Genomic DNA, 14,777 nt, shown 5'->3' with positions numbered 1-14,777 from the left:
ATTTTTTATTATTCTGCTTATTCTTTTTAGTTCTAATATATTTTTAAAAAATCAAATCAATTGTTTTGTTCTAGCTTTTTCTTATACGTTTTTTTAAAGACTGTGACTATTTTTTTTCTTTGTCTAGGTTAAGTAACTGATTACTTTCACATTTACATATATGCTTTTTTCTTCATATTCGGATGTTCCTATCAATGTAACTAATTACCCATTCACGTTTTTATATCATTTTTTTTTCTTCAGAATTGAATGTTCCTATCAAGGTAACTGGTTACCCATTCATGTTTTCATATCTAATTTGTTTTTCTTTCCAAATTTGGATGTTCCAATCAGGGTTACTGATTACCCATTTAAGTTTTCATATTTGGATGTTCTTACTAGAGTAACTGGTTACACGTTCACGTTTTCATTAGACTTTTTTCTTCAGATTTGAATTCCCCCATTAGGGTAACTAGTTACCCATTCACGTTTTCAAATCTTTTTTTTTCTTTCCAAATTTGGATGTTCCTATCAGGGTTACTGTTTACCCATTCAAGTTTTCATATCTATTTTTCTTCTTCTAAATTTGGATGTTCCCACTAGGGTAACTAGTTACCCATTTACATTTTCATATAAAAACCTTTTTTTTTTCATATTTGAATGTTCTTATCAAGGTAACTAGTTACTTATTCACGTTTTCATATCTATTTTTTTCTTTTCAAATTTGGATATTCATATCAGGGTTACTTTAAAAAGAAAATGTTGAAAAAAATGATTTGAAGTAGTCTACATATAGTAGAAAAAACACCAAAAAAAGTACAATAATAAATAATAAAAAATAAAATAGTAAAATAATTATGTAAAAGTAAATGAAGAAAAAATAAAATGGAAGGAGAAAAGAGTTAGAAGAAAAAATAGAACGGAAAAAAGAAAAGAGGAAAGAAAACCGAAAAAATATAAAAAAAAACAATTGATGAAAGACAAAAAAAGATGAAGGTAAAAAAGAAATGAAAATGGAAAGAAAAGAAACGATGAAGGGAAAAAATGACAAGAAAAAAAAGAAGAAAAAAAGAAGGAAAAAAATGGCAGAAAAAAAAGAGAGAAAGAAATGAAGAAAAAACAAACAAAATTATCCTCAAAATCAAAGAAAATATAATTATGAATTATCATTAGAGATATAGCATAATTATATATTTCAAATTTATAAGATAGAAAATCCCATAATTATGAAATCTAACTCAAAAAAACTATAGAAGGTAGAAAAATTAAATGTTGATATTTTTGTAAATCAACCTAAAAAAGTCATAAATATGAAGGAAAAAATCCCCAAAAATATCGTTACTGTGCACAACAAATGATATGAAATCAATGTTGACCAACCATTCAAAAACTACCTAGTATTTTCTAGAAGTAAAACTGAATATAAAGTTATATATTTTGTGGTTGTGGTTTTTTTTTATTAAGTCATTTAATTTCATATACCGTTTTAAATTTACAAAAATACGATTTATTTCTACGATTATACACTAAAAAAAAGTTGTAAGTTTCCTTATTCGTTTCTCGTTTCATTTCCCATCATTAAGTTTGTATTTCGCCTCGATTAGATTTGGTATTTCCAAAGGGCTTAACGATGAAAAAATAATATGGGCCAAACTTGTGGTCAAAGGTCCAATATAACTACTTGGGCCGGTGGACAGTCCATAAAAGTGGTCTATTTGGGCCAACCATTGCTTGTTGTTTATCAACTTGGATATTGGTGTTCATATATTTTTCAATCAATACTAGGCATAAAAAAAAAAAAATCATATATTAGTGCATAAACTAAAATATTTAATCCAACTTCTAAAAAATATACCTCATCAACAAGTGTTTATACTTCAAATCACATTCTTTTTCTTAACTAAAAAGATCAAAATAAAAGTTTTGCATGCTTTTTCTTTTTGGCAATGATAACTTCATTGATTATAATAAAAAAGTCCTACAACCTAAAAAAACTAAGTATATCTAAGAAAAGATGGGATGTTAACTAACCATACAAGTTGTCTACCTATCTTAATAGCATGCGCAGCTAATCCATATATGAGCAGTCATAATGGCTGACCGACGAACATGGACTAGGGCACTTCTGGAAATCTTGATGACAAAGTTGCTATATCCTTTTATAAGGACCCAAGGCCATAAAAAAATATTGCTCTCTTAGAAATAGCAGACACAGCTGCTAGATAATCTGTTTCGACAACATGCACCGAAAGTCCTTTGAGAGAATCCAATCTAAAGCCACCATTAATGCCACACATTATGTCTGTGTAATTGTAAAGCAACCTACAAAATAGAAAAATCAAGAAAACAGAAGAACATTAGTGAGGAAAAATAAATAAAGTACAGATACGTAAATATAACAGTTGAGATTGATATATGTTGATAAAGAAAGATAATACTCTCATTATTAGACTTAAATCAATCACTAAATAGAAGAAATTAATAAGTAAAAAATTATCTGTAATTGTAATTTCTGATCTGTGGATGATTCATTAAAATAACCAATAACTTAATTATAACACAATAACCTCAAATAACTAAAAATTGATATAACCTCCCTCATAAAGTTAATCATTCTTGATATATAATAAAATTTAAGATATTAATGTGAAAGTAACTAACTTAAAAAAGGTAAAAACAATTAATCATATCGTTTAAAAAAAATAGAAAAAAATATTAATTGATTCTTTTTATAATGAATAAGATTAAGAATAAACACATCTAATTCCCTAATACCTTATCATAAAAAAACGTGTAACACTTTTGCTTATTGCAATGACCAACATTAAGGTGTAAGAATAACTTTTTTTTTCCTCTTTCTATTATTTTACTTTTCCTTTTTGTGCCATGTAACACAAGACAAGAATCAATCATGTCAATGGTGATGTTGGTGCTTTTTAGGGTTTCCCATTACAAATTTAGTGATTCACAAAAGAAAAATAATGAACCCTCCTCATAATTTATGTAGGTGGTGAGTTTGTCTATGGAGGCAAGTTTTATAGCTTAGCATACAATTGGCTATAATAGAAGGCCCGCTCCACTTATTTTTGTAACATAATTATAATGTAGGCATCCAAAAATGACATAAGATAGTTTATTTATGTGTGTATATATATACAGGGAATTCTCTTTTAGGGGTTTCACTTTTAGTCCTACTGGTAGGGCTCTCAGTGTTTACAACCTGTAAACAGTTTTGGGCATGATTTTTTTTATGATCGTGTATATTGTAGCTATTTAGAGCATCCTGCAAATTTTTAGAAAATTCCAAATAGTTTACTGTACTGAAAACTAGATTCAAACATGTTGTTGCACGCGTGACTAATTTTTTTTTATGCGGGTAGAAAACAACATGTTTGAACATAATTTTCGGTACTGTAAACTATTCGAAATTTTCTGAAAATTTGCAGGATGCTCTAAATAGCTACAATATACACGGTTATAAAAAAAAGTCGCGCCGAAAACTATTCACGGGTCGAGAAACACTGAGAGTCCTACCGATAGGGCTTAAAATGAAGCTCCTTTAAAAAAATTGTCATATATATATAAATATATATTTATATAGCCTAATAGTACTATTGTTCTATTATTGGATACTATATATAGTCTATAATATCATGGGCATGGCATAATATTCCACTTTATGGAACAATATTCTTGGAAGTGAAAGGAAGGTTAGTGGAATGGTGCTCACATACAACTAGAACTAGTTATATATAGTGAAACTCTAATCTATATAAGGGAAGACTATTGAAAATTGTATAATTTGTCCCTATTTTTGGCTAAAATATCTTAAATTATGCTTTAAAATTAAACTAAAAAAATAATAAAAATATAAATGTTATGAGGTTTAAAAAATATGCATTTTTTTTTTTTGTGAACGATATTTTTCTAACAAAAAAATGATGTTGATAAATTTTATCATAATTTTAAGTTTGAGACTTAGATTGTTAAGTTTTGATCGATGATGACATTTTTGTATTTTATATATATGGTTGTTTTGACTGAGGAACGAATTTAGTTATATATATATATATATATATATATCGAAATATTAGAGGAGTAATTGTAAATTTAACAAAATTTATAATGAATTATCTTATAAAATGCTTTTGTAAGTAATCCCTTTAATTATGTTTTAAAATGTAGCTATATGTTAGTTGTATAAGTAAATTTAGAAGACAATAATACAAAAAACAAAAGACTAAAGTTAAAATAATTGCAATAATTTAGAGATGTATATACACAATTATTTGGAAAAAGATGTGTTGAATAATAGGAGACTTTTCGATTGTTATGGAAGACTATTAAGTGAGATATATATATATATACATTTATATATATATAAATGGGAATTCTCTTGAGACTTCACTTTAAGCCCTACCAGTGGGACTTTCAATGTTCTCGACCCGTGAATAGTTTTCGGCGTGATTTTTTTTTTATAACCGTGTATATTGTAGCTATTTAGAGCATCTTGCAAATTTTTATAAATTTCCGAATAGTTTACATTACCGAAAACTAGGTTCAAACCATGTTGTTTTCACGCGTATAAAAAATATTAGTCATGCGTGCAACATATGTTTGAACTTAGTTTTCGTTACTGTAAACTATTCGGAATTTTCTGAAAATTTGCAGGATGCTCTAAATAGCTACAATATACACGGTCATAAAAAAAAATCACGCTGAAAACTATTCACAGGTCGAAAACACTAAGAGTCTTATCGATAAGGCTTAAAGTAAAACCCTATAAAAGAATTCCTCTAATATATATATATATATAAAAGTGGCCTAGGATAAGTACCAAGATATCTAGATAAGAATAAGAGGAAGACTTGCTGATATGAAAATGTTGACTCATGATTATTCAATATTTCATCGACCAACTTAGGCACGTTTTGCTTACTTGAATTATTTTCTAGTTTAATAGATCGAAGAAAATACGTTACACCAAATTTAATTCTCTACCCTCTCATAATTATGTGGTGTATGATTTTATATATTATTCTCTTATGGAATAGTATTATAAGAATTTTGTTAGCTTTTTATATTTTCGGCATTAAGAGAAATTATATAACCTATTTTTTTTTTTTTATGATGGTATACATTATAGTTATAACATGCATCTGATCGATTTTTGGGATTCTGAATTCCCAAATAATTTGCGGTGTCGAAATTAAAATTCAAATGCCTACTATAATTATTATATATACTGTCATATAAAAAATTAGGGTATAATTTATCCAAATACCTAAAATAAAAAATACTTATACTATGGGAGGCAAAAGTAAACCCCTATCTAAGAAGCTCTTTAATATTATATATGTGGTTTATGCTCTCATTCTCAATGATATACAATGAAATGAAATGTGTTAGAAAAATAACTATTTTTTGATATAATTTTTATAATTATTTGTGAAATAATATTCTTGACACTCGAAACTCTTTTAAACTCACTCAACATCTTGTTTGGAAGATTATTTAACAAAAAAAATTATACAAAAGAAAAATTATTTTGAAATTATCATTAAAAAAGGTAAATATCATTTTGGATTCCGTGTTATGCAAAAGTTATCGATCAGATCTTCTATTTTGTTAAATGATAATTTGAACCATCTGCTTTATAAAATGAAACAAATTAATACTCTGAGCCTGATTTTTGTTAATTTTTTTAATATGACCAAAAAATACCCTCAAATTTTCTAATTAATCGTTTAAAAATTAATAAACAAATAAGAAATTTTATTTTAATATTAAAAATATATTTAAATTAATTAAAATAATTTTAAAAATCAAAAATCAAAATTAAAATAAAAAATAAAAAATAAAAAACCTAAACATTATAATAAAAAAGTTGTGTAGTACTTTTTTAAATAATTATCCTTAATTCCTTAAAAAAGTATATTTTTGTCTCAATTTTTTTTAATCTTTTGACCTCATGAAAAAAATTCCTTACATCACCCTATCTACAATAATAAATAAAAATATTTGTAATATTGTGAAAGATCTGCCTATGATTAAATAAAACATGACCAAAAAAAGAAAGCAAAGGAAAAACATGTGTCTACCAATTTATACATGTGTGTAATTGATAACAATATATAATGATAATTTTTTTCGATTATAAAATGATAGTGATGATCCATATCATGCTATATTATTCTAAAGACAAAAATGCAAGCCAAAAAAAAAAAAGCAAATCTTTCTTAGTCTGTAAAAAATATAGAAACGAATAAAGTGAGATGGCTATAAAAAATGGTCCATGAAAAACTCCATGATAGTTACACCTGCTACACGTTTTTATTTTTATTTTTACTAAGTTATAGTGGACATATATTTCAGTACCACAAAATGTAATGATGATCATAACCATTTTCTTTTGAAGTGCTTACTGCTTTTTTATAATATCTATTCGAGCACTCAAAATGTTATTCTACTTTATTTATCAATATACTTCATCAAACCTTATTTTTTTTTATTTTACTTTACATTTTTACATTACACCATACATCAACTACTCTATATTTTCTTTTACATTATTTAAATATTATATCTATAAATATTATTTAATAGTTAAAGTAAAAAATATATATTAAAAGAGAAAAAAGAATAATAAAAAAATTGCTAATGGGAGAGAGAAAGGAAAAAAAGGACAAATAGCTAATTTAAGCTTAGCTACATTTAGAATATAATTTATTGGGTTTAGTGCTAAGCTATTATACATATATATATTTAAAGGAGTTGATGGAGTAGATATTAAGTCATTTAGCTAAAAAAATTTACATTTGGACTACTTTAAAACAGCTATTGGGACTGCTCTTAGTGACCAAAATGGTAGTCAACCATCATCAAAATGAGTTAACACTATATTTTTTCTCCAATCCAATCACAACACTAAAAATTACACCAAAAAATTTATCATACATTATTATATTCCCTACAAAATACACATTATATTATTTTATCTTAGAGTAAATTAAGGTTAAAATACTTAATGTTTTCAAAATGTTGTATTTTTATACCAATCTTTTTTTTTTGCGATAAATATACTTAATGTATTCAAAATGTTGCACTTTTATATCTAATTTTTTTTGCTGTAAATATACTCAATATTTTTAAAATATTGCGCTTTAATACTTATTTTTTATTATTTTGAGAAATAATAGGAAAGTTAAAGAAAATATAGGGTTTTAATTAGATTTTAAATTATAAATTATTTTCACTTTCTTATTCTTTTTTAAAATAATAAAAAAAGGAATCATTTAAAATTATAAAATTAATCAAAATAGTTAAAACTTATATTTTTCCTTCACTTCTTTTTTAAACTTATATTTTTAATTGATGGAAAATAATTTTTAATTATTTTTTAATTTAAAATAGTTATTTTGAGGAATTATAAGAAAGAGAAAATAATTTAAAATTTTAAAAATAATTAAAAACCTATATTTTTCCTTAACTTTCTTATTACTTCTCAAAATAATAAAAAAAAAAAGTATAAAAGTGCAACATTTTAAAAACATTGAGTATATTTACCACAAGAAAAAATTTGGGTATAAACGTGCAACATTTTGAAGACATTGAGTATATTAATCGCAAAAAAAAAAATTGAGTATTTTAGCCGAAATTTACTCTTTATTTGTAAAATAAAATAAATTATATTTATACTTATTTAAAATATTAATTTGAAACACAAAAAGCAAAAAAAATATATTGGTAAATAATTTCGCATCAATAATATGAAAATACTGTTCTCCACCACCACTTTGCAGGCCTTTTGGATTAGTTTTGATGTGAAATTTACACCAAAACATTTTTACCTTTTTGTTGGAGTTGACCTTATATATATAATTTTTTTTTTGTTTAAAAAAGAAGTAAAAAAAAAGGAAAGAAGGAAAACTAAAGTATGCAATAATTTCATCAAGATTTATTTTCTTTGTTTTCCTTTAAAAAAAAATACAAATTTCGACCTTCATATATCTCCTTTTTAAATTTATATGTATAGTGTAATTATATAGGTAAGAGTCGAATTCGATAAAAGCACAAAATATAAAAGACAATTTATGATGTAAATATATAAAATTAATCAGTTTGAAACGAAAAGGTCTTTGAGTTTATTTTGTGACACTTTTGAATATTTGAAGGAGTCTTTTTCTCATTAAAAAAAATATTACATAGGGTTTATGTTTTTTTAGATCCTGTGTTTTGGCTTTGGACTTTGTATTTTAAAAAATTACTTTTTGATTATGTATTTTCTAAAATAGATCAAATAGATCTCTAAACTTGATTTTGATTAAAGTTTTCTAAACTAAAATCACAAATAATTCATCAAACTAACAATTCAGAACAAAAATACAGTCGTTCTGCATAAGAATTGTATTGTTATATTTAATTTTTTGTTCATCAAAATCAGGTTTAGGGACTTATTTGAACTATTTTATAAAACACAGAGTCCAAAAAATAATTTGTTAAAATACAGAGTCTAAACAAATAATAAAGCAAAATACAAAGTCTAAATAAAAGTTGCCCAACTAAAAATGATTGATCTTTTGAATATGTAAGATGGATATAAATATAGGATAATTTTTTTTACACATGCTTCACTTTAAGTTTTACTGGTGGGGCTCTCAGTGTTTCTCGACCCGTGAACAGTTTTTGGCGCGATTCTTTTTTATGATCGTGTATATTGTAGCTATTTAGAGCATCCTGCAAATTTTCATAAAATTTCGAATAATTTATAGTACCGAAAACTAGGTTCAAACATGTTGATTTCCACGCACACAAAAAAAATTAGTCACGCGTACAACAACATGTTTGAACTTAATTTTCAGTACTATGAACTATTCGAAATTTTCTGAAAATTTGCAAGATGCTATAAATAGCTACAATATACACGGTCATAAAAAAAATCGTGCCAAAAACAATTCACGGGTCGAGAACACTTAAAACCCCACTGATAAGACTTAAAGTGAAACTCCTATAGAAGAATTCTCTTTAAATATATTATGCACATATTATGCACATAATATGGTCAATAGAAAGCCAACAAGATCGTTCACTAAAAGGTTTTCTTTTTTTCTTGTTGAGAAAAGGTATTGTATTATCATTAAAAATTAACTCCAAAGGTACATGTAAACATAACAATCGAGGAAATATTAAATATGATTAAAGGTGATCATGAAAAAAGATAAAAACAAATAAGTTTCGTTTTCTTTCACTTTTTAGTTAAATTAAACTGTTCGCTTTGTCTTCTTTTTTTCAAGGAAAAAATAATGCAATATTTCACTTACTTTTTATTTTTATTTTAAATATCCCTAAGATAGTTTGTTTCTAATTAATAAGTTAAATATTCTTTGATTATTTATCATATAATTTGACCAATATATGTGACTAATTACTCCTCGATATCAAGTTCAACAAATGATCTCTAACTCTCTATATTGTTTTTTCCTCTCAATTTGAGACGTTATTTTTTTTAACACGTGGAGAAATTATAACTTAAATTTTTTTATATAACCATGTAAGTTGTAGTTATAGTAAGCGTTCATCAATTTTTAAATTTTTTTAAATAATTAACAAAGTCAAAATTATAAGATTTTAAAATCTATTTTACATATATATAAAAAATAATATAAGTATAATTTACTGTTTAAACTGTGATCTTAATATTGTGAGAGAACAAGCGCTATAATTTTTTTTTCAATATATATCTTATCAATAAAGTATATTTTACTTTTATAAAAAACTTAATGTTAGGAGTCATAATAAATCTAGGTATATACTATAGGCAGTAGCTTGAAGAAGTCAATGAAACATAATTAGACCTAACACGTTCCATCTATATTACGAGGATGAGTAATGATCATTTAAACACCGAATTCCCAAAGAGTATATTATAAAGAGTAATGGTATGTGTACCTAAAATATGTACCCAAACATTACACACAGTGATGTGTCACTGCTATTTAAAACAGTAGGTCCTAATTTTAATAAATGTGATTGACTAGGCCAAACTACCACATCACTGTGTGTAATGTTTGAGTGCACATATCATTACTCTATTATAAATTGGTACGCAACTACTTGGTCGCACATAATTATTTTATTTTTTGATATTAAGTTTTAATGGAGAATTCTCTCTTGCACTCTCCAAAAGGGCCACCCTGGTGTACCTTTTGGTATTTTTGGTTCGCGGAGTATTTTTGGTGAATTTTTTATATGACCGTTTACTTATTTAGAGCATCTTATAAATTTTTATAAAATTTTCAATAATTTACAGTGTCGAAAATTAGATTCAAAATAAATTGTTGCACGTATGACTAATTTTTTTTATGCGCGTGGAAGGTAATATTTGGAACCTTATTTTCGGCACTATAAATTATTCAAAAATTTATAAGATTCTCTAAATAACTATAATGTACACGACCATAAAAGAAAAATTACCAAAAATAATTTATGAGCCAAAAATACCAGTGGGTGCATCAGTGTACTCTTTTAGAGTGTGCACCCGAGAATTTACCAATAACATTAATACAAAAAAAAAATTATTATACATAGAAACCAGTTTTGTAAAACTTGAAATTTTTAATTTTTTTAATAGTCTATGTTGGTCTAATTAGTCGAATTCTCCATAAATATATACACACTATAAATGCAGCTTACTTAATTAATGGATTTTGTGACCATGAAAATAAGTGGCACACAATTGCATCATCTAGTCACGTCATCACAAGTGGCTAGCATTGAAGCTAATTAGTAATGCTACATACATATATAAAACACTACCCAGAATTTGCCACATATATATATATACGTCTATGTATTATATAAATTCTTTTGACTTTCTGTCGTTTCATTAATTATTTATATTATTAGATGTTGCGTTGGATTCTCGCAGTGCTATATATAACGGTGGGTTTATATTTTTTTTTTAATTTCTGTCATATTATTTGTTTGGACTCTGTATTTTAATAAATTACTTTTTGAACTCTATATTTTGTAAAATAGTTAAAATAGAACCATAAACTCAATTTTGATGAAGAATAAATTGAATATAACAATATAATTTTTAAGCAGAATTATTTTATTTTTGTTCTGAATTGTTAGTTTGGTAAATTATTTGTGATTTTAGTTGAGAAAACATTGACCAAAATCGGGTTTAGGATTCTATTTTAACTATTTTACAAAACATAGAATTCAAAAAGTAATTTATCAAAACACAGGGTCCAAACAGGTAATGAGACAAAACACAGAGTTCAAAAAGATATAAACTCATATATAATTGAATATTCTCAGCTAACAAAATTCTCTATTATATTTTTTTTAATAAGACATGTGTATATTATTTAATTTATTATATTTTAAGATTTTTCAAAATTATTAATAGAATTTATATGACATTTATTGATTTAAGAAAATATAAAAAATATATAGAAGGGAGTGTAATATTTACATGTCTATTGAATATATATATATGGTCAATTGCAATGGGGCTTAATATATATATATTTATATAAAGGGAGTTTATTATGTATGAGTATGGTATTACTTTTGCCTTTTTATATGTTTGGTACTTCAAAAAGTTATAATCCAACTTTTATTATATAAAAGCGTATTTGATAGTTATAATAGGTATAATAAATTATATCGTACTGAAATAAGAGTTTAAATAGTTTATTTTTTATGCATATGAAAAAGTCTAGCACGCGTGTAATTAACTGCTTGAATTTTAATTTCGGTACCATAAATTATTCAAAATTTTCCAAAAATTTTCAGAATGTGTGTTATAATTATAATGTACGTCATCATGCAACAAAAAATTGGATTATAATTTTTTCATGTGCTTGAAAATAGAAAACGCTCGTACGGTAAAAAAAAAAAAAAGTGATGTGCCTACCTAATAAAATTCATATATTTATATATAAAAAATGTATTAATTGATATGGATAAAGATACAAATTACAATTGTATACTTCAAATAAAAATTGTAATTAATTTTAGTAATTTTATCTTTTTATATGAATAATTAATTGATTTATAAAATATATATGGCGACTTTTTTGTTAAAATTAAATAAATAATTAGTAAATTATAAAAAAATTGGAGTTTTTATTAAATAAATAACTAATAAATTATTAAAAACAAACCTCCGTAGTACGTATATATATATAGGTGTTGTGCATGATTTTCTTTATGAACCCACATGTTTAATCGATCTATATATATACATATATTTGTACCATATAAAACGACGAAAATAATAAGAATATATAATTGGCATTTTCAAGAATGCAAAACAAGTGAAAAGGACAATAGCTAGATCTCTTGTATCACTTCACAAGAGAATATAATTAAACACCAAGAACACATGATTCAATCTCATATATATATTTATATATTTAAAACAAGAAAATTAGTGACTAAACACTTAATTATATAATTAACTTGAGTTTGTTAGATTTAATTAATCAAGCCGAACCCAACTGCTGTGCCCCATTACTACTACCATTATCCTCATTAATATTCCTAGTAAGGACTTTCTTCAAATGCTCCGCCATGTCCGGCGGGTGGCCCTCCAACCTCGGCCGCTCCGGCAACACCCACCGCCCATCGCTGTTCCGTACCATCCCTTTATTCTCGTCTTGCCGCCAGTTTGGCGGCACACCATATTCTCCTCTCAAAAGATCACAGTTCTTGTTCACGAGCGCTACGTCTCTCTTCGTGGCCAGCCGGAACCGCCGTCCCTTGCCGTGGTACCCATCCACCAAGTGCAATAGGGCCTCGAGATTATGGGCCGAGCCCGGATCCTTATTGGGCTTCAGAAATGGGCTTTTGGTGTGGTCCACAGCGAGCTCCACTCCCACGTGTGCGTAACTCCATGGAAACGACATCGCTTCCTCGATGTACTTCTGGAACTGAAACTTCTCGTTCGTTACTATCCCCGGCACCGTCGGGACCACGTCGTGAACGTTGACTATTCTCAGTACTTTGACTCCCAGCTCTTCGCACCGTACTTTGAATTTCAGGTTCCCTACTCTCGGCCCGGCGAAGGAGAACACGGTGACTGGGATTTTAGAAGAGTTGTCACCGTCACCAACGACGTCGTTTAGCCCAACTTCGGCTATGTCGTACGCGCTTATCAAAGCAAGAGCCGCGCCTAGGCTGTGACCGGTGACGGTGATGCTAATCTCTGCACCGTCGTAATACTCCAACAGACGTTTAACCTCCGCGAGTACTTGCTCACGCGCCGAGAACGAGCAGTACTTGCAACCGCGTTCTTTCTTGGTGTAGAGATCGTAGAAACCGGACTCGATCTTGACCGTCGGATCGGTTCCGAACTCTGCCGGACGGAGAATATCCTTGAGGTCGCATAACCACTCGAGGTAAGTGACGGTTCCTCTCCAGGCGATGAGGATGTCACGGCGGCCGAGCCTGGCGGTCTCGGAGTCGTCGGTCGAAACGGCGACGTATCCCATCCAGTTGGCGTGTGTGCTCCAAACGCTGCTCATCTTCGATTTCTGGAAGAAGTTTGGGAGGTTGATGTTCGAGGTGGCGTAGAGGTATCGACTGATTTGGTAGCCACGGTCAGCCATGTCGAGGCGTTCGAAGAAATGGGCTCCTTGGTATTTACAGGTGCCGCAGTACTTGGAGTGAGGGTCGAAGTCGAAGGAGTCGTAGCTGGCTTGGGAGAACTCGCCGTACCGGATTATTTCCTGCCGGAGATGAGAGTTCAAAGGGTCCAGTAGACCTTCCCAGTTGTTCGAACCTTGAATCTCTCTCCATATTTCACTCAGTTCCCTCTCGTCCTCGTCGTAAACCAGATCGTAATGTTCATCGTGATCGTGATCGTGATCGTGATCTCGATGATGATGGTGGTCGACCTTTAACTGATCAGGGCTTAAAAGGGTTTTTGAGAGTGATGACGATGAAGATGATGGTGGTAATGATGAACACGCGATAATGCTCAAAGAAGGAGCTTTGGTTGTAGTTGTTGTTCTGAGATTGTTTCTGTATCTTGCTAAGAAGCTGTTATTACAGTTAAATGAAGAGTTAAGGGTGGTCATCGGAATCGGATTATGTCTGAGATTTTTGTGGAGAAAGAGTGAGAAAGAAGATGCCATGATTCTGTTTTTTTTTTCTTTTTTTTTTTGAATTAAAAAATTAAAAAAAAACCTAAAAATATATTGTTTCGATAAGAGATCAAGAAGAAGAGAGATGGTACTATAGAAAAACAAGTGATATCAAATCAATATGAAAAAAATGAAATATAAAGTGGGTTTAGCCTTGAGAGACAAAATGGCCTACTATAGAAAACACCTATATATATCTTAATATCATTTTTTATTTTTTATTTTTTATTTTTTTTAAAGATATCATTTTGGTAAAATTTTTATTTTTGAATTTTTTAAACAAAAAAATAGAAATATTATTTTTATTTTTGTTTCTATATTTTTAAAAAATAAAAATATATTTGATAACTATTTTTTTTTAAACAAAAAATAAAAATAAAAATTTATTATTTTTTTGTTTTTAAAAACAAAAAATATAATAAATATATTTGATAATTTTTATTTTTATTTTTTATTTCACAATATAACATAAGGTGTTAATTTGAAGAAGATAAAAAAATATAAAAAACAGTTGAAAAATATTTTGAAAGTGGAAAATTTTTGTTTTCAAAATTTAATAAATTTTAATTAAATTTTTTAAAAATAATAAATAAGAATAGAGTTATCAAATACTATTTTATGTTTAATTTTCAAAATTTT

At 27.5% G+C, this 14,777-nt stretch overlaps 1 protein-coding gene across 1 annotated transcript; it reads right to left on the bottom strand.

Moving 5' to 3' along the window:
• Window positions 1-12,266: 12,266 nt before the first annotated feature.
• On the bottom strand, window positions 12,267-14,275 carry LOC133790450 (phospholipase A1-Igamma3, chloroplastic). The gene has a single exon (XM_062228098.1). The coding sequence runs from the start codon at window positions 14,127-14,129 to the stop codon at window positions 12,477-12,479; it is 1,653 nt and encodes a 550-aa protein (XP_062084082.1). The 5' UTR covers window positions 14,130-14,275; the 3' UTR covers window positions 12,267-12,476.
• Between the last annotated feature and the right edge of the window lie 502 nt (window positions 14,276-14,777).

This window comes from Humulus lupulus, chromosome 7 (assembly GCF_963169125.1).
Source record: "Humulus lupulus chromosome 7, drHumLupu1.1, whole genome shotgun sequence".
Lineage (NCBI taxonomy): Eukaryota > Viridiplantae > Streptophyta > Magnoliopsida > Rosales > Cannabaceae > Humulus > Humulus lupulus.
The sequence above is the reverse complement of the archived record's forward strand: the minus strand, read 5'-3'. Positions and strand labels throughout refer to the sequence as shown.

What these genes read in the sequence shown, in the direction of transcription:
- LOC133790450 (XM_062228098.1), bottom strand. Translation starts at nt 14,129, where the DNA reads ATGGCATCTTCTTTCTCACTCTTTCTCCACAAAAATCTCAGACATAAT.